Source organism: Theropithecus gelada, chromosome 1, assembly GCF_003255815.1.
Source record: "Theropithecus gelada isolate Dixy chromosome 1, Tgel_1.0, whole genome shotgun sequence".
NCBI classification, from domain to species: domain Eukaryota; kingdom Metazoa; phylum Chordata; class Mammalia; order Primates; family Cercopithecidae; genus Theropithecus; species Theropithecus gelada.
This window is the reverse complement of record NC_037668.1, coordinates 117,058,230-117,077,396: the sequence shown is the minus strand read 5'-3', so window position 1 is coordinate 117,077,396 and position 19,167 is coordinate 117,058,230. Positions and strand designations below refer to the sequence as shown.

The following is a 19,167-nucleotide window of genomic DNA, read 5'->3' as shown; positions in this document are numbered from 1 at the left end:
AGGATCACTTGAGCCTGGGAGGCAGAGGTTGCAGTGAGCTGAGACTGCACCACCGTACTCCATCCTGGGAGACAGAGTGAGACTCTGTCTCAAATACATATATACACTTTATATGTATATAAAATAAATGATTAAGAGCTAACCAAAGCACATAGAGGGATAACTTTACAGCAAATAATGTAATGTGGAAATGCCCAGGGTAGGAAAGAACTTTACAACTTCAAGAAAATAGAACACAGGAGGCTCATGCCTGTAATCCCAGCACTTTGGGAGACCAAGGTGGGAGAATTCCTTGAGCCTGGAGTTTACGACCAGCCTGGGCAAAATAGCAAGACGTCATCATTAAGAAAAAATTAAAAATCAGCCAAGTGCAGTGGTACTTGCCCAGAGTCCTGGCTACTCAGGAGGCTGAGGCAGGAGGGCCCAGTGTGAGCACAGGAGTTCAAGGCTATGGTTAGCTATGATCATGCCCTGCACTTCAGCTTGGGTGACAGAACAGAATTCCATCTCAATTTTTTTAATGCAAATAGAAGAAAGACAGGTGTTTGGAACAAGAGTAGATTGAATAAGAGTGGTGTCCTAATTGGAGAGGTATAAAGGGGTCAGGTCTTGAAAGGACTGGCAGAGGACTTTGAGGAGATTAGAGTTTGTCTAAGCTCTAGGGAAGATCTTGAAGAATTTCTGGCAGTGAGGTAAGGTAATCTAACTTATGTTTATACATATCTTTTGGAATATTTTGTAAATAATTTGTTGGAGTGGTGAAAGGGAGTGAATGAGAGATGGATGCTATTTCCAGTGGTTGAGCAATAAATGGACATTGGGTGAGTCTCAGATTATGGCAGTGAAAATGGTAAAAATTGACAAGATCCAAACATACTTTGGATATTAAATCCAAAAGACCCATTGATAGAGGGAATATGGATTTATGAGGGGAATAAGAAGGAAATGCCAAGCCTGTCTCCAGAGTTTCAAGTTTAGCAATTGCTTGAATGTCTGTGTTATTTAGTGAGATAGTAGTATCAGGAGGAGAAATAGTTTTTCAGAGTGGATGAAGTTTTTACATTTAGATTATTTAATATTGAGTTTCTTCTGATTTATGCAGTAAGAGATATAAAATAGGCATTAAAAATAAGGTGCAAAACTTATTTTTAATCCAAAGCCTAAAAGAAATGTCAAAGCAGGAAACAAAATACACCAGCTATTCATACATATGGTACTTAAAACTACAGAGAGATGAGAAGGTACAGGATGGAGTCAAAAAGAATCAGCTCTTATTGTGTGACCAACCACTCCAGTTTGCCTAAGATGAGGTTTTCCTGGCATGTGAGACTGTCATTGCTACACCCAGCAAAGCCCTGGCAAACTCAATGAGTTGATTACCCTATCTGTAGTTCTGACGAGAGAATATCTAAGAAGACATGTTTACCTTAAGCCAGACAACAGACTAGTGGTCTGCACCACTAAAATTAATAAAAATAAGAAGGCTAAGTTTTCTCATTGACTTTTTTCATAAATTAGGAGTGAAGAGAGAAAGGGAATAAAGGGAGAGGTGAGAGAAAAGAAAGGTAAGAAAACACATTGACCTATTATCTCAGCCCCAAAATATCCTAACTTATTCATTTCAGTGTCTTCCTTTTAGGTGAAGGAAATAGGAAAGAGCAACTTCAATTCCCTCTGTGACTCGGGTTAACAAATTATTCCATTACTATTCTTTATCCAAAACTTATGTAAAACTATTATTTGTGAAACTCACTTGAAAAGCACACAAAATACTCTGTCCCACCAACTGATAGTCACATTTTTTAAAAAATTCCCTTTTGCAGGTCTAGAGAGCCTGGTGCTGACCTATGTCAATGCCATCAGCAGTGGGGATCTGCCCTGCATGGAGAACGCAGTCCTGGCCTTGGCCCAGATAGAGAACTCAGCTGCAGTGGAAAAGGCTATTGCACACTATGAACAACAGATGGGCCAGAAGGTGCAGCTGCCCACGGAAACCCTCCAGGAGCTGCTGGACCTGCACAGGGACAGTGAGAGAGAGGCCATTGAAGTCTTCATGAAGAACTCTTTCAAGGATGTGGACCAAACGTTCCAGAGGAAATTAGGGGTATATTTGGTGTTCTAGGTCATGAGAGGCAGAAAAATATGGGCCCTTCTTGGGAAAATAATTCTTTCTAGACCCCAAAATAGTTACACTCAGTTATATGTACATATTTGAAATAATTATTAAAAGACTTAGACCTTTGGGAGGCCGAGACAGGCGGATCACGAGGTCAGGAGATCGAGACCATCCTGACTAACACGGTGAAACCCCATCTCTACTAAAAAATACAAAAAACTAGCCGGGCGAGGTGGCGGGCGCCTGTAGTCCCAGCTACTCGGGAGGCTGAGGCAGGAGAATGGCGTGAACCCGGGAGGCAGAGCTTGCAGTGAGCCGAGATCTGGCCACTGCACTCCAGCCTGGGTGACAGAGCAAGACTCCGTCTCAAAAAAAAAAAAAAAAAAAAAAAAAAAAAAAGACTTAGACCTTTAAAAAAATGACACCTAATTTTTTACAAAAATTTGCTTTTGTTAGTTTTTCCTATCTGGGTCCCATATTTTTAAGAAAGTAAGTAGATTGTACAACTGCATTATTAAAGACTATTTTAACTTATTTTGTCCTTTTAAATTAAAAATTACATTGCCTTTATGTTCCCTGGTAATTATCAATGGGGACTAAATTATTTTTAAATAACCATAATAATTTGTTGTTTTGTTAAATGTGAGCCAATGGTAAAATATTCAGAAAGCCAAAAAAGAGAAATTAATTATATAAATTTTATTAGAGAAATTTTTTTTAATTTAAAACAGCTTTTAACATCTGCCTCATTCCAAGTGAACAGAGTATTTTTGCATGCAGAATCGCCACTTGACAAGTGGAAGTCCTTTCCCTAGCTAGGAAGGCGCCATCTTATAAATGATACATTGCTACATTCGGAGGTTCTGGTGAAGCTAGATAGCCGATGTCAGCAATTGTCACCCTTCCAACCTAAGGAGGAAAGAGAAAGCTTCGTAGTTAAGTTATGTTGAGTGATTTAATGTAGATAAATGTGCTGTTCTATGAGACTTTATAAATACTGAAAATACCTATGGTACAATCTTCATTACTTTCATTAGCCCTATGTTGAGAAAATACACAAAAATATTCTCATATTAAAGAATGTACTAAATAATCATGTACTCCTTACTGAGCACTTCTAAAAAGTCCCTGGGCTTAATAGTTTACATCGCCTCATATAACCCTGAAGAGAAACCTATGTGATGGGTATTGCTCCTCTGCTATACAGACAAGGAATCCTCGGTTCACAAAGATTGAGTGTCACAAGCCACAGTGCAGTGGATCTGGGAACTCTAGGCAGGCTGCCTGACTCCAGTGTTTGTGCTCAGAACTATTCCTGAAATGAGAGACTTGGAAAGATAAAAGTTTCATATGAAATGTGTATGTGCTTTGAGAATCATTCTCTGAAGCAGGAAAACTAGGAGAAAGGAGCTTTAGGAAATCACAAACAGAGAAGCAGATCAATTTCTGCAATAAGCACAACTTAGGGATATTCTAGGATCTAACAGCAAGGTGAGGAGCATGGCTCTGTTTAGAGGCCACAATTTCTGCAGGAGAAGCATTTTCCAGTCTCTACATAGTTAACATCCTCCTCATGGCGTTATTGAAACATCTGTGCTGTTTTGTCACTTCACAGGCCCAGCTGGAAGCAAAGCGAGATGACTTTTGTAAGCAGAATTCCAAAGCATCATCAGATTGTTGCATGGCTTTACTTCAGGATATATTTGGCCCTTTAGAAGAAGATGTCAAGCAGGGAACATTTTCTAAACCAGGAGGTTACCGTCTCTTTATTCAGAAGCAGGAGGAGCTGAAGAAGAAGTACTACCAGGTGCCAAGGAAGGGGATACAGGTAAACTACACAGTGGGTACCATTTCTTGGAACTCGCTGAGGGGATGCTTTTAAAGCCTACTGGGAGGAAGGTAAATGGCACTGTGACTGGTGCCTACGGGCTCTACCTTTCATTTTTCCATTTACTGATTCATTCAATAAGAGAGCCCACCATAATAGGAATTCCTCCTCAGAAGCACAGATGTAACCCTCAAAAAAGGTTTATTAAACTGATTCGTTTATTTATTCATCTAGTCCTTCAACAATTATTTATTTTGACCTAACTGTATGCCAGGAACTTGTCAAGTTGCTGGAGATACAGCAGTTAAAAAAAGACCAATCTCTGTCAAAGTACACACAGGCAATTAGCAAATTATAGCTTATAAACAAATAATAATAACAGTTAACATTTATGTTGCACTTACTGTGTTCCAGGAGCTGTGCTGAGAGCCTAATTCATTTAATACTCAGAGCAATTCTATAAAATATGTATTACTAATATTCCACATTTGTAATTTTTTTATTTTTTTACTTTTGTGGGTACATAGTAGGTGTATATACTGACGGGTACATGAGATGTTTTGATATAAGTATGAAATGCACAATAATCACATCATGGAAAATGAGGTATTTGTCGACTCAGGTATTTATCCTTTGTGTTACAAACAATCCAGTTATACTTTTTTAGTTATCTTAAAGTGTGCAATTAAATTATTATTGACAAAAGGGTGACAAAAATTATTAGTCACCCTTTTGTGCCACTAAATTTTATGCTATCAAGTATGTTGTGCTATACTTGATTTTATCCATTCTTTCTACTTGTTTTTACCTGTTAACCATTCCCACCTCCCTCCCCACACCGTCCCACTACCCCTCTCAGTCTCTGACAACCATCCTTCTACTCTCTATCTTCATGAATTCAATTGTTTTGATTTTCAAATCCTACAAATAAGTGAGAACATGAGATGGTTTTCTTTCTGTGCCTGGCTTATTTCATTTAGCATAATGACCTCCAGTTCCATGTTCTTGCAAATAACAGGATCTTATTTTTGTTTATCAGTTCTAATAGTTTTTTTGGTGTGGAAGCTTTAGATTTTTCCAAATATAAGATATCATCTGCAATAAAGAATAGTTTGTCTTCTTTATTTCCAATTCGGATGCCCTTTATTTCTTTCTCTTTACTGATTGCTCTCGCTAGTACTTCCAATAGTGTGGCAAATAACAATAGTAAATGTGGGCATCTTTGATGTATTCCAGATGTTAGAGGAAAGTATTTTTGTTATTCTTCCCATTCAGTGTGATAATAGCTGTGAGATTGTCATATATGGATTTTATTATGTTGAGGTATGTTCCACCTATACCCAGTTTTTTAAATGTTTTATTAATGAAAGGATATTGAATTTTATCAAATGCTTTTTCAGCATCAATTGAAATGATCATATGGTTTTTGTCCATTCTGTTGATAGAATTTAACACATTGATTTGCATATGTTGAGCACCCCAGGGATGAATCCCACTTGGTCATGATGAGTGATCCTTTTAATGTATTGTTGAATTTGGTTTGCTAGTACTTTACTGAGGATTTTTGCATCAATTTTCATTAGAGATATTGTAGAGTCTTTTAAATTATATCATTTCAATAGGTTTTTGGGGAACAGGTTACATGAATAAGTTCTTTAGTGGTGATTTCTGAGATTTTGGTGTACACTATACCCAACGTGTAGTCTTTTATCCCTCGCCCCCCTCCCACCCTTTCCCACAAGTCCCCAAAGTCCATTGTATCATTCTTATGCCTTTGTGGCCTCATATAATAGCTTATCTCCAATTTATGTGTTAGAACATAGGATGTTTGGTTTTCCATTCCTGAGTTACTTCACTTAGAATAATAGTCTCCAATTCTATCCAAGTTGCTATGGATGTCATTGTTTTTTTTCCTTTTTATGGCTGAGTAGTATTCCATAGTGTGTGTATGTGTGTGTATTATATGTTTTATATATACACAAAACAATTTTTTATCCACTCATTAATTGATGGGCATTTGGGCTCATTCCACATTTTTACAATTGTGAATCATGCTGCTATAAACATGCATGTGTGTGCAAGTATCTTTTTTGTGTAATGACTTATTTTCCTCTGGGTAGATACCCAGTGGTGGGATTGCTGGATCAAATGGTAATTCTACTTTTAGTTATTTAAGATTTGTCTTTGTCTGGTTTTGGTATCAGGGTAATACTGTCTTCATAGAATGAGTTTGGAAGTCTTCTCTCCTCTATTTTTCAGAGTGATTTGAGTAGGATTGATATTAGTTCTTCTTTATATGTTTGGTAGAAATCAGCGGTGAAGCCATCAGGTTCTGTGCTTTTTCTGTACTGGAAAACGTTTTGTTATGATGTCAGTATTGTTACTTGTTAGTGGTCTGTTCAGGTTTTGAATTTCTTCAAGATTCAATCTTGGTAGAGTGTATGTTGCTAGAAATGTATCCATTTATTCTAGATTTTCCAATTTATTGGAATATAGTTGCTCATTGTAATTACTAGTGATGCTTTGAGTTTTTTGGTGTCAGTCGTAATGTCTTCTTTTTCATCTCTGATTTTATTTATTGAGACTTCTCTCTTCTTTTATTAGTCCGGCTAAAAGTTTGTCAATTTTGTCTAACTTTTTGAAAGAACCAAAACACTTTTCAAAAAACTTTTGTTTCATTGATGTTCTGTATTGTTTTTTAATTTCAATTTCATTTATTTCTGCTCTGATCTTTATTATTTATTTTCTTCTACTAACTTTGGGTTTGATTTGCTCTTGCTTTTCTAGTTATTTAAGATGCATTATTAGCTTGTTTACTTGAAGTTTTTCTTTTTTATGTTGGCAATTATAGTCACAGTCTTCCTCTTAGTACTCCTTTTGCTATATTCCATAGGTTTAGGTATGTCGAATTTCCATTAGCATTTGTTTTAGGAAATTTTTCAATTTTCTTCTTAATTTCTTCATTTACCCACTGGTTGTTCTGGAACATATGGTTTAATTTCCATGTGCTTGTATACTTTTCAAAATTCCGCTTATTATTGATTTCTAGTTTTATTTCATTGTGGTCAGAGAAGATGCTTGATATCATTTCAGTTTTTCTGAATGTTATAAGACTTGTTTTATGACCTAACATATGGGATATCCTTGAGAATCATCCATGTGCTGAGGAAAAGAATGTGTATTCTGCAGCCACTAGATGAAATGTTCTGTAAATATCTAGTAGGTCCATTTGGTCTATAGTGCGGATTAAATTCAATGTTTTCTTTTTGATTTTATGTTTGGAAGATCTATCCAATATTGAAAGTGGGGTGTTGAAGTCTCCAGGTATTATTGTATTGGAGTCTCTTTCCTTAGCTCTAATGATATTTCCTTTACAAATCTGGGTCCTGCAGTATTGGGTGCACATATATTTAAATATGTCATATCTTCATTCTGAATTGACCTTTCTATCATTATACAGTGACCTTCTTTGTCTCTTCTTATGGTTTTTGTCCTGTAATCTATTTTGTCTAAGTATGACTGAATACTCCTGCTACTTTTGGTTTCCATTAGCATAGAATATCTTTTTCCATTCCTTTATTTTCAGTCTATGTATGTCTTTATAGGTGAGGTAGGCAACAAATCATTGGATCTTTGTTTTTTTTAATCCATTCAGCCAGTCTGTGTCTTTTGATTGGAGAGTTTAGTCTATTTACATTCAACATTACTATTGATAAGTAATGTTTTGTTATTTGCTTTCTGGTTGTTTTGTGGTCTTCCCCTCCTTGTTTTATTCCTTCCTGTCTTCCTTTTAGTGAAATTGATTTTCTCTGCTGATGTGATTTAGTTTCTTGCTTTTTATTTTTTGTGTATCTGTTGTATGTGTTTTGGTTTGAGGTCACCAGGAGGCTTGCAAATACCATCTTATAGCCCATTTTTTTAAGCTGATAACAAGTTAACACTATTTGCAGAAACAAGCAAACAAGCAAAAAATGAATTAAAATTCTACACTTTAACTTCATACCCCCACTTTGCAACTTTGTTTTCTATTTATATTTTATTGTATTGTGTATGTTTTAAAAGGTATATTAATTATTAATTTTGATTGGTTTATCCCTTAGTTTTTTTACTCAAGATAAAAGGAATTTACATGCCACAGTTACAGTGTTATATTATTCTGTGTTTTTCTGTGTACTTACTATTATCAGTGAGTCTTGACTTTCAGATGTTTTCTTATTGCTTGTTAATGTCCTTTTCTTATGACTGAAGTACTCCCTTTTGCATTTCTTGTAGGACAGGTCTGGTGTCAATGAAATCACTCAGCTTTCATTTCTGTAGGAAAGTCTTTATTTCTCCTTCTTGTTTGAAGCATATTTTCACCTGCTATACCATTCTAGGGTAAAAGGATTTTTTCCTTCAGCACTTGAAATATGTCATGCCACTTTGTCCTGGCCTGTAAGTTTTCCACTGAAAACTCTGTTGCCAAACATATTAGAGTTCCATTGTATGTTATTTGTCCCTTTTCTCTTCTACTTTTAGGATCCTTTCTTTATCCTTGACCTTTGGGTGTTTTATTATTAAATGCCTTGAGGTTAAACCCTTCTTTGGATTAAATCTACTTTATATTCTATATCCTTCTTGTACTTGGATATTGATGTTTTTCTCTAGATTTGAGAAATTCTCTGTTATTATTCCTTGAATAACTTTCTACCTTTATCTCTTTCTCTACCTTCTCTTCAAGGTCAATAACTCGTAGATTAGTCCTTTCAAGGCTGTTGTCTAGATCCTATAGGTGTGCTTCATTTTTTAATTATTTTTCTTTTGTATCCTCTAAAAATAGCCTGCCTTCAAGTTCACTAATTCTTTCTTCCACTTGATGAATTCTGCTATTAAAAGACTGATGCATTCTTCACTATACCAATTGCATTTTTCAGCTCTAGAGTTTCTACCTTGGTTCTTTTAAACTATTTCAATCTGTTTTTTAAATTTATCTGATAGAATTATGAATTTCTTCTCTGTGTTATCTTGAATTTCTTTGAGTTTTCTCAAAACAACTGATATGGTTTGACTGTATCCCCACCCAAATCTCATCTTGAATTGTAACCCATATTCCCCTGTGTTGTGGGAGGGAACTGGTGGGAGATAATTGAATCATGGGGGCAGTTTCCCCCCATACTGTTCTTGTGGTCAGGAATAAGTCTCACAAGATCTGATAGTTTTATAAGGAAAAACCCTTCTGCTTGGCTCTCATTCTCCCTTGTCTGCCACCATGTAAGACGTGTCTTTCACTTTCTGGCATGATTATGAGGCCTCCCTAGCCACATGAAACCATGAGTCCATTACATTTACTTTATAAATTACCCAGTCTTAGGTATGTCTTTATCAGCAGTGTGAAAAGAGACTAATACAGTAAATTGGTATCAGTAGAGTGGGGCACTGCTGTAAAGATACCCAAAAATGTGGAAGCAACTTTAGAACTGGGTAACAGGCAGAGGTTCGAACAGTTTGAAGGCTCAGAAGAAGACAGGAAAATGTGGGAAAGTTTGGAACTTTCTAGAGACTTGTTAAATGGCTTTGACCAAAATGCTGACGGTGAAATCCAGGCTGAGGCAGTCTCAGATTGAGATGAGGAACTCATTGGGAACTGGAGCAAAGGTGACTTTTGTTATGCTTTACCAAAGAGACTGGCAGCATTTTGTCCCTGCCCTAGAGATTTGTGGAATTTTGAACTTGAGAGAGGTGATTTAGAGTATCTGATGGAAGAAATTTCTAAGCATCAAAGCATTTAAGAGGTGACTTGGGTACTGTTGAAAGCATTCTATTTTAAAAAAAGAAGCAGAGCATAAAAGTTCAGAAAATTTGCAGTCTGACAATGCAATAGAAAAGAAAAACTCATTTTCTGAGGAGAAATTCAAGCCAGCTGCAGAAATTTGCATAAGTACAAGGAGCTGAATGTTAATCACCAAGGCAATGCGGAAAATGTCTCCAGGGAATGTCCGAGGTCTTCATGGCAGCCTCTCCCATCACAAGCCAAGTGGCCTAGGAGGGAAAAATGGTTTTGTGGGCCAGGCCCATGGCCTCTCTGCTATGTGCAGTCTAGGGACTTGGTGCCCTGTGTCCCAGCCACTCCAGCCGTGGCTAAAAGGGGCCAAGGTACAGTTCCAGCCATGGCTTCAGAGGGTACAAGCCCCAAGCCTTGGCAGCTTCCACATGGTGTTGAGCCTGCGAGTGCACAGAAGTCAAGAATTGAGGTTTGGGAATCTCCACCTCTATTTCAGAGGAAGTGTGAAAATGGCTGGATGTCAAGGAAGAAGTTTGCTGCAGGGGTGGGCCCCACATGGAGAACTTCTGCTAGGGCAGTGCAGAAGGGAGATGTGGGGTTGAAACCCCGACACAGAGGCCCCACTAGTGCACTGCCTAGTGGAGCTGTGAGAAGAGGGCCACCATCCTCCAGACCCCGGAATGGTAGATCCACCAACAACTTGCATTATGTGCCTGGAAGAGCTGCACACACTCAATGCCATTCCATGAAATCAGCCAGGAAGGGGCTATACCCCACAAAGCCACAGAGGCGGAGCTCCCCAAGACCATGGGAATCTGCCTCTTTCATCAGTGTGAAATGGATATGAGACATAGAGTCAAAGGAGATCATTTTGGAACTTTAAGATTTGACTGCCTTGCTGGATTTTGGACTTGCATGAGGCCTTTAGGCTCTTTGTTTTGGCCAATTTCTGCCTTTTGGAAGGGGTATATTTATCCAATGCCTATAACTCCCATTGTATCTACAAAGTGGTTAACTTGGTTTTGATTTGACAGGCTCATAGGCAGAAGGGACTTGCCTTGTCTCAGATGAGACTTTGGACTGTGGACTTTAAAGTTAATGCTGAAATGAGTTAAGGCTTTGGGGGACTGTTGGGAAGGCATGATTGGCTTTGAAATGTGAGGACATGAGATTTGGGAGGGACCAGGGGCAGAATGATACGGTTTGGCTGTTTCTGCACCCGAATCTTATCTTCAGTTATAGCTCCCATAATTCCTATGTGCTGTGGGAGGGATCTGGTGGGAGGGACCAGGGGCAGAGTGATATGGTTTGGCAGTGTCCCCACCCAAATCTCATCTTGAATTGTAGCTCCCATAATTCTCATGTGCTGTGGGAGGGACCTGGTGGGAGATCATTAAATCATAGGGGTAGTTTTCCCCATACTGTTCTTGTGGTAGTGAATAAGTCTCATGAGACCTGATGGTTTTATAAAGGGGGAAGCCCCTTTCACTTGGCTCTCATTCTCCCTTGTCTGCCACCATGTAAGACATGCCTTTCACCTTCTACCATGATTATGAGACCTCCCCAGCCACATGGAACTGTGAATCCAATAAACCTCTTTTCCTTTATAAATTACCTACGTCTTTTTCAGTGTGAGAATGGACTAATACAACAACTATTTTGAATTCTCTGCCTGAAAGGTGACATATCTGTCTCTCCAGAATTTGTCCCTGATGACTTATGTAGTCCATTTGGAGAGGTCATGTTCCTGGATGGTCTTGATACTTGTTCATCTGTGTCTGGTCATTGAAGAGTTAGGTATTTATTGTAATCTTCACAGTCTGTGCTTATTTGTACCTGTCCTTTGGGGAAGGCTTTCTGGATATTCAAAAGGACTTAGGTATCATGATCTAAGCTGTCTCTGCTTGGGGGCGCCCCAAGTCCAGTAACACTGTGATTCTTACAGACTCCTAGAGGTACTGCCTTGATGGTCTTGGGCAAGATCCAGAATTTTCTGGTGTACTAGGCAGAGTCTTGTTCTCTTCTCTTACTTTCTGCCAAACAAATGAAGTCTTTCTCTCTCTGTTCTGAGCCAAATGGAGCTCGGTGTGAAGTGACACAGGCACCCCTGTGGCCACCACAACTAGCACTGTGCTAGGTCAGACCTGAAGCCAGCACAACACTGGGTCCTTCCTGAGGCCTCCTGTCGTAACTCCCTGACTACCACTTACATTCACTCAAGAACCTGCGACTCTACAATCGGCAGGTGGCAAAGCCAGCCAGGCCTGTGTCCTTCCCTTCAGGGCAGTGAGTTTCCTCAGGCCCCTGGCATGTCCAGAGATGTCCGGAGATGTCATCCAGACCAAGGACTACAGTCAAAAACCTTAGAAATCTACCTGGTGTCCTATTGTACTGCAGCTGAGCTGGCACTCAAGCCACAAGACACAGTCCTTGCCACTCTTTCCTCTCCTTTCCAAAGGCAGCGCAGAGCCTCACCCCATGGCCACAGCCACCACAGGCCCATGGAGAGTACTGTCAGACTACCACCAATATTGTCTTAAGACCCAAGGGCTTTTTCATCAGCTTGTGGTAAATACTGCCTGGCCTGGGACTCTCCCTTCAGAACAGAGGGCTCCTGTCTGGCTCAGAGCAGGTCCAGAAATACCATCCAAGATTAAATTCCTGGAATCAGGTACCCTGAGAGCCTGCCTGGTGCTCTATCCCCCATGCAGATGAGCTGCTACCTAAAGTGCAAACACTATCCCCCGTACTTTTCCCTCCACTTTTCTGAAGCAGGAGGAGTCTCACCCCATAGCCACTATGGCTGAGAATGTGCTTCAGTCTCACCTGAAGCAGCAAGTCTCAGAGTCTCTCTCAAGGCCCTCAACATATTACCTGGGTATTGCTGCTGGTTATTCAGGGTGCAAAGGCTCTTCAATTAGCAGGTGATGGATCCTGCCAGGGCTGGATCCTTCTCTTCAAAGTAGCAGATTACCCTTGGCCTAGGGTGTGTCTAGAAATGTCATCCAGGAGGGCCTGGAACGGGGGCCTTGTGACTCCGACTGACACCCTGTCCTGCTGTGGCTGAGCTGGTGTGCAAGATGCAAGACAAAGTCCCTCCCACTCTTCTCTTTCCTCTCCTCCAGAGGAAGGAAAGGTTCTCTTTTGGAGCCACAAGCTTTGCAGCCCGGGGTCAGGGAAGTGCAAGGACTTACCAATATCACACAAATAATGAATGATACAGCTTGGATGCAAGTGCAGGTAGCAGAATCTATTCTCTTAGCAATTCTTCTATGCTTTTAGCAATTCTTCTATGCTGGTACACTCAGGTTACATCAGTTAGAATTAGCTTTGGCTATATGTTACTCAAAATGAAAAACAACGGTGGCTTTAAAAGGTAGAAGTTTCTTTCTTTCTTGTATGTATGTGAGAAATCAGGAAGAGAGAGCTGAATGCTGCTATGATGACTTCACATTCATCTAGATCCCTTGTTCTGCTTCAGCCCCTTAGCGTATGGCCTCGATCTTCAAGGTCAATTTCTGTTCTAAGATGGCTCATAGAAATTCAGCCTTTGGTTCCACATTATAGATGGGGTAAAAGAGGAAAAACAAAAGAGTAAAAGAGTCAACTTTCTTTAAAGAGATTTTCAAGATGTACTATATAATACTTCTGAGTATATGTTATTGGCCAGAATTTAGTCTGGCCATATGGGCACCTCAGCTATAAGGGAGGTTGAGTAGAAAAGAGAGTATTGGCCTGGTGCGGTGGCTCACACCTATATTCCCAGCACTTTGGGAGGCCGAAGTGGGTAGATCACCTGAGGTCAGGAGTTCAAGACCAGCCTGGCCAACATGGTGAAACCCCGTCTCTACTAAAAAAATACAAAAATTAGCCAGGCATGGTGGTGCACACCTGTAATTCCAGCTACTCAGGAAGCTGAGGCAGGAGAATCACTTGAACCCGGAAGGCAGAGGTTACAATGAGCCATGATCACGCCATTGCACTCCAACCCAGGTGACAGAGCGAGACTCCGTCTCAAAAAGAATAAAAAGAGAAAAAGAAAAGAAAAGACAGTATTTTATCACGACCTGCCCAGCTGGAAAAAAAAAAATCACAGTCTGTTACAAAGTACACAGAGGAGAACAGAAATTTAGAACGACTCTAGCAGTCCCTGTCACAGTGACAAAAAGCACTCTGAAGAAAAAGCAGGATACAGGTATGGAAGAGGAAGGAAAAGTGCACCAATTTTATATATATGTTCTTACTGAAGGCCTCTCAGATGAGGTCAAGTTTCAGCAGAATCTTCAAAGAAGTTAAAGAGTGAGCCAAATGGACTCTAGGAAAAAAGAACTTTCAATAACAGAAATGATCCAGATAAATAAATTGGCTTGTGTCCTAGGACTAGCAAGAAAGCTAATGTGCTGCCTGGTGGTGAACCAAGGAGCGACTGGTGACAGATATGTTCAGAGGAGTGGTCAGATACCAGAAGCCAGACAGGGGAGTATGTCGAAGTCCAGTGAAAGAAGTTTGAAACATTTTTTGATGAACTAGAAAGTTAATAGAGGGCTTTGAGTATACGAATGGTAAGATTTTTCTTTAAATAATACAGCAAATCTCTGGCTGCTCTGAGGAGAACGGACTGTAGGGAAAAAAGAGTGGAAGCGGAGAGACCAGAAACTTTAACAATTGTCCAGGCTGGAGGTGATGCTGTCTTGGACTAGGGTGTTTGGATGAAGCAGGTGACAAGTGATGGGTTCTGGCTGTATTTTGAAGCTAAAGCTAACATAATTTGCAGATGATTGTTTACAGGATATGTGAGACAAGAAAGATATCCAGGATACAGTTAGATGAACAGAGTTATTAATTACTAAAATTGGGGTCATTGGGAAGGAATAGGTTTGAAGGGAGATCCAGAGTTGCATTTCAGACCTACTAAATCTGAAATACTATTGGAATTATAAAGTGAATTGTTACATGAGTGCTAAAATTAAATTGAATTAACAGATGTATTGCAGGGTTTTGCTCTGACCCATCATCACTCTTTCTTCATTCTACCTTTCTCTGTATAACCAGGCCGAAGAGGTGCTGAAAAAATACTTGGAGTCCAAGGAGGATGTGGCTGATGCACTTCTACAGACTGACCAGTCACTCTCAGAAAAGGAAAAAGCGATTGAAGGTGAGAACAGCTGAAAACACTCTACATGGTTGGAAAGCCCTCAAAATGTTAGTTAGCAATATTGGTCCACCTGAAATTATTATTGTAGAGAAAGAATGGCAAGTGTCATTCATAGTTTTATGAGAGTTTTCTTAACTAATCTGTATGATCATTGGTTTTCTGGTTACCCAGGGCAAAATTACAAGAAGTTTTATCAATGATGTAAGGATAAGACAAACAAAAAAGAGGGAAAGGAAAAGGGAACACCTACAATTGAATATTCATATTTTTTTCTGTTTATTTTTCTTCCACAGTGGAACGTATAAAGGCTGAATCTGCAGAAGCTGCAAAGAAAATGTTGGAGGAAATACAAAAGAAGAATGAGCAGATGATGGAACAGAAAGAGAAGAGTTATCAGGAACATGTGAAACAGTTGACTGAGAAGATGGAGAGGGACAGGGCCCAGTTAATGGCAGAGCAAGAGAAGACCCTCGCTCTTAAACTTCAGGTATTCAATTGCATCATCTCAATTTTCTCTTCCAGTGCCCCCTATTGAAAACGAAGTGTAAGGCTGAGAACCTAATGCCTCCCAAAAAACTTTCTAGCCCAGACACTACTACATTTTTCATTCCCTAACTGTTTTTATGCCAGTCATCTCTGGTTAGTAAAGACTGTTTACTTGCAGGCTACAATCACATGGAATTCTTTATTATGCTATCACCAACAAACATTGCTAGGCACTGCACAAGTATTTTACATTATGTGATCAAATTTTCCTGTAATGGCAGAGGAACTATTAGTTTCTCATTTGCTAAATGAAGTAATTATAATTTCACGAGCAATAAGTAACTTTTCTGCATCAGAGTACCTGGAGAAATATCTAGCCCGTCTTTCCTACTGAGAGGGATCCATAGGGATTTTGTTTCTGTCATGCCTGCTATGACTTTATGTCTGGAAGCACTGTTATGAGTAGAAAGATTCCCTAACCAGGTCAGGTGCAGTGGCTCACACCTGTAATCCTAGCACTTAGGGAGGCTGAGGGGGGCGGATCACCTCAGCTCGGGAGTTCAAGACCAGCCTGACCAACATGGAGAAACCCCATCTCTATTAAAAATACAATATTAGCTGGGCATGGTGGTGCCTGCCTGTAATCCCAGCTACACAGGAGGCTGAGGCAGGAGAATCGCTTGAACCCGGGAGACGGAGGCTGCAGTGAGCCGAGATGGCACCATTGCACTCCAGCTTGGGCAACAAGAGTGAAATTCCATCTCAAAAGAAAAAGAAAGAAATAAAGATTCCCTAACCATCTACCCACTTAAGCACACTGGTTAAGTGCCGATGGTGCCAATTCTTTCTTCTTCTCTGGGCTCTTTTCCACATTTATGTTTGCCCAGAAATACCCTATGGGCCACTGTAAGCCCTGATCTCCTCAGTTTATTTCTGTTACCTCTGAATTTTGGAGACTGGTACTAAATTCCATGATCAAACACTTGCCCTACTCTTGAGTTATGTAGTAACCTACCAATTGGAAATCACCTATCTTTCATACCTTCCTAGATATATATGTAAGAGTCCATACTGTATAGATCAGAAATGAACAACAACAACAAAAAAAGAACAAGAGAAAGTTATGGTTTTTCCAAAAGACTGTGTTGCATGTGTGTGAAGGGTGAAGGGACCAAGGAATGAAATGCTGGGTCACTAATATTTTAGAAACTGTAGGACAACAACATTTTTGAAGCTAAAAATTCATAGAAAAATTATTGCAGATATAGGAGACTCAGAAGAGAGTGATAGAATGAAAATTAAGGGAAGAAAGCATTTCAAAAGCAAGTGTCAAAAATTCTTGAAGGATCAATATAAGTACCAAAAGGGAAACTAATTTGGTGGAAACGTGTTAAGCTGGATAGACTTAGTCTCCACTTTCCCTTTTAGGAACAGGAACGCCTTCTCAAGGAGGGATTCAAGAATGAGAGCCAGAGACTTCAGAAAGAGATACGGGATATCCAGATGAGAAGCAAATCACGGCAACCAACGTGTCACATACTCTAAAAGTACAAGGAACAAAATTTGCCTGTCCAGCTCCCTCTCCCCAAGAAACAAGTTGAATGAGCAACTTCAGAGTGTCAAACAACTGCCATTAAACTTAACTCAAAATCATGATGCATACATTTTTCTTGAACCATAAAGATTGCAAAGTAAAGGTTAAGTATGAGGTCAATGTTTTACCTACAGAGCAATTCAACTCATGCTTATTTATAGTACTAACTTTTAATATGATCTTTAACTAAATCCTATGTTTGAAATCACACACAAGGACTCAAGAGAGATATTGTGTAACTGGGATGCATTTTCCAATGAGATATCAAGCAGTTTCTGTTCCAGGTAGATTTTTTTTCTCTCATAGGTACCACCCTTCTGTATATTCAGTCCCATGCTCTTATTCGGGGATTTACTATGGTCCTAGGATAGGGCTGAAATGTGGTGAATATGATGAAAATCTGATGAGACCAAACAAGCCATGGGGCACAGTTGAGCATCACTCCTGCCAAGTGGTCTTTGTATGGCATGCTGGCTGCAAATAAAGGAGATCTGGGACACTTAACTAGGCTTTAAAGTACAGAGAGTACACAGTTCTCATTTGGGTGGAGGCTGCATGATCTGTGGGCACTGGCAGAGAAAGTGGTTGCCTCTATGCAGAATTCATATATGAGTAGAGGCTCCACCTTCTCCATCCATATAAACCCTGTAGGTCATTACTGCCCCATTCCCAAGCCACCTAGATCTCTCTTCTCCAGTTTCCCTTTCTTAGTCTTTTCCCTTTCCTGAAGTTAGAAAATAACTTCTACACACAGAAGGAAAGCTTTAACTCAAACTCAAATTACTTTCCATTCTTCTGAGGACCAGGACTATAATCCTATAAAGCCTAAAATTTGACTTCATTTTTCTCTCTGCCCCTCTGCTATGACATTATATCCTCAAAACTACTCAGGGTAAATGTCTTGCTAGGGAAAAATAAATGACAGATCGAAAAATCAAGAATAATTCATTAATACAAAACATTATCCTACTACAATTGTTTCAGGATGTGTATTATTCAGAGTTCTTCATCGCAAATAACAATCTGCTCAGCAATTTAAGTAAAAAGTAATTTAATTTTTAAGATCATTAGGTTGCACACAGATACTCCAGAATTGTGAGGGAGCCATACTCTACAACTATTCCACCAAGCATAATACTACCATTGTAAAGGCATCTCACAGGAAAACAACACAGCTACCATGACCCAGCACCATGATCTCCGGATGAAATGCTGGAACCTTCTGCAGTGTCAGCTGTGAGTAAATGGATGCCGCCATCTTCACATTTTCAGTAAACAAACATTCCCCTACCCCATGAAAAGTTGCATCTTTGAGTTGCTCACATCTCCAGCTAAGCCTCACAAAAGTCAACCTGCAGGGAAGAATCGAAATCATATGCCTACCCATGGGAAAGTCTGAGAATTAGAGTATTTTTGTCTTCTACTTTTAGAGGAAGAAATTAATAATGTAGGAAATTTCCTCTATGTTTAAGTCAACCAGTTTTTCCACGTAGATGTATGGAGATAAATCTTACAGTAGGAATAACATAAGACTAGCATTAGTATTTTTTGCATACATCAGATACACACTCTTCTCATCTTTTTCTCTGTCATTATTTTTCAATGTTCTTTTAATTTTTCTGCTGTCATTTCATGTCATGCACTTTGTTAATATTCTTTAAGATATTCGTAGTTTTCAACAATGATACTTAAGAAAGCCTTAATAGGACTATAGAATAGGTACTGCCTATTCCCCAACCATGGGAACACAATATAACATATTAGTTCATTTGTATTTAAGATTTATCTTGTTTATGCCTCAATTTAGTTATTGTTTTTACATTTTAAACAATTAATATTTTGTATCTAGTTCTGTGCAAGCAAAAAGCAACTTTATTCTTTCTTATAATTCCTCTTTTATGTAATCATAACTTTTTTTCCTGTTTGTTCATTAGTCACTCTCAGATAAATGAATAGTCTCTTTTTCTAAATAAAAATAAATACCATTTGACCTAAATTTTTAAATCTCTCTCTGAGAGATTTGATTTAAAGTTTCTCCCCTTGTATCTTGCTCCCCCTCAGATCCCACTCAGTCACACAGCCAAGGCCTGATTCTGCCTTACAGGCACACAGTGAAAAAGGAGTATGGCTTTTTATTTTCATTTCCAACTCTACCTCCCACTGTGTACACTAGCTCATGTTTACGATACCTTCAAGTTGTAACACTAGAGTGCAGGGAATTAAGGAA

The 19,167-nt window shown here is 39.2% G+C and overlaps 1 protein-coding gene across 1 annotated transcript in view; it reads left to right on the top strand.

The window, feature by feature from the left end:
* GBP2 (guanylate binding protein 2) overlaps positions 1–18,934 on the top strand; it is a 28,980-nt gene extending 10,046 nt beyond the window's left edge. Inside the window, exons 7-11 of the mRNA XM_025364986.1 lie at positions 1,824–2,104; positions 3,732–3,944; positions 14,758–14,860; positions 15,154–15,347; positions 16,775–18,934. Of these exons, the coding sequence (XP_025220771.1) occupies positions 1,824–2,104; positions 3,732–3,944; positions 14,758–14,860; positions 15,154–15,347; positions 16,775–16,891 (908 nt within the window). The 3' untranslated portion in view covers positions 16,892–18,934. The remainder of the gene's footprint in view (positions 1–1,823; positions 2,105–3,731; positions 3,945–14,757; positions 14,861–15,153; positions 15,348–16,774) is intronic.
* Positions 18,935–19,167: the final 233 nt, after the last annotated feature.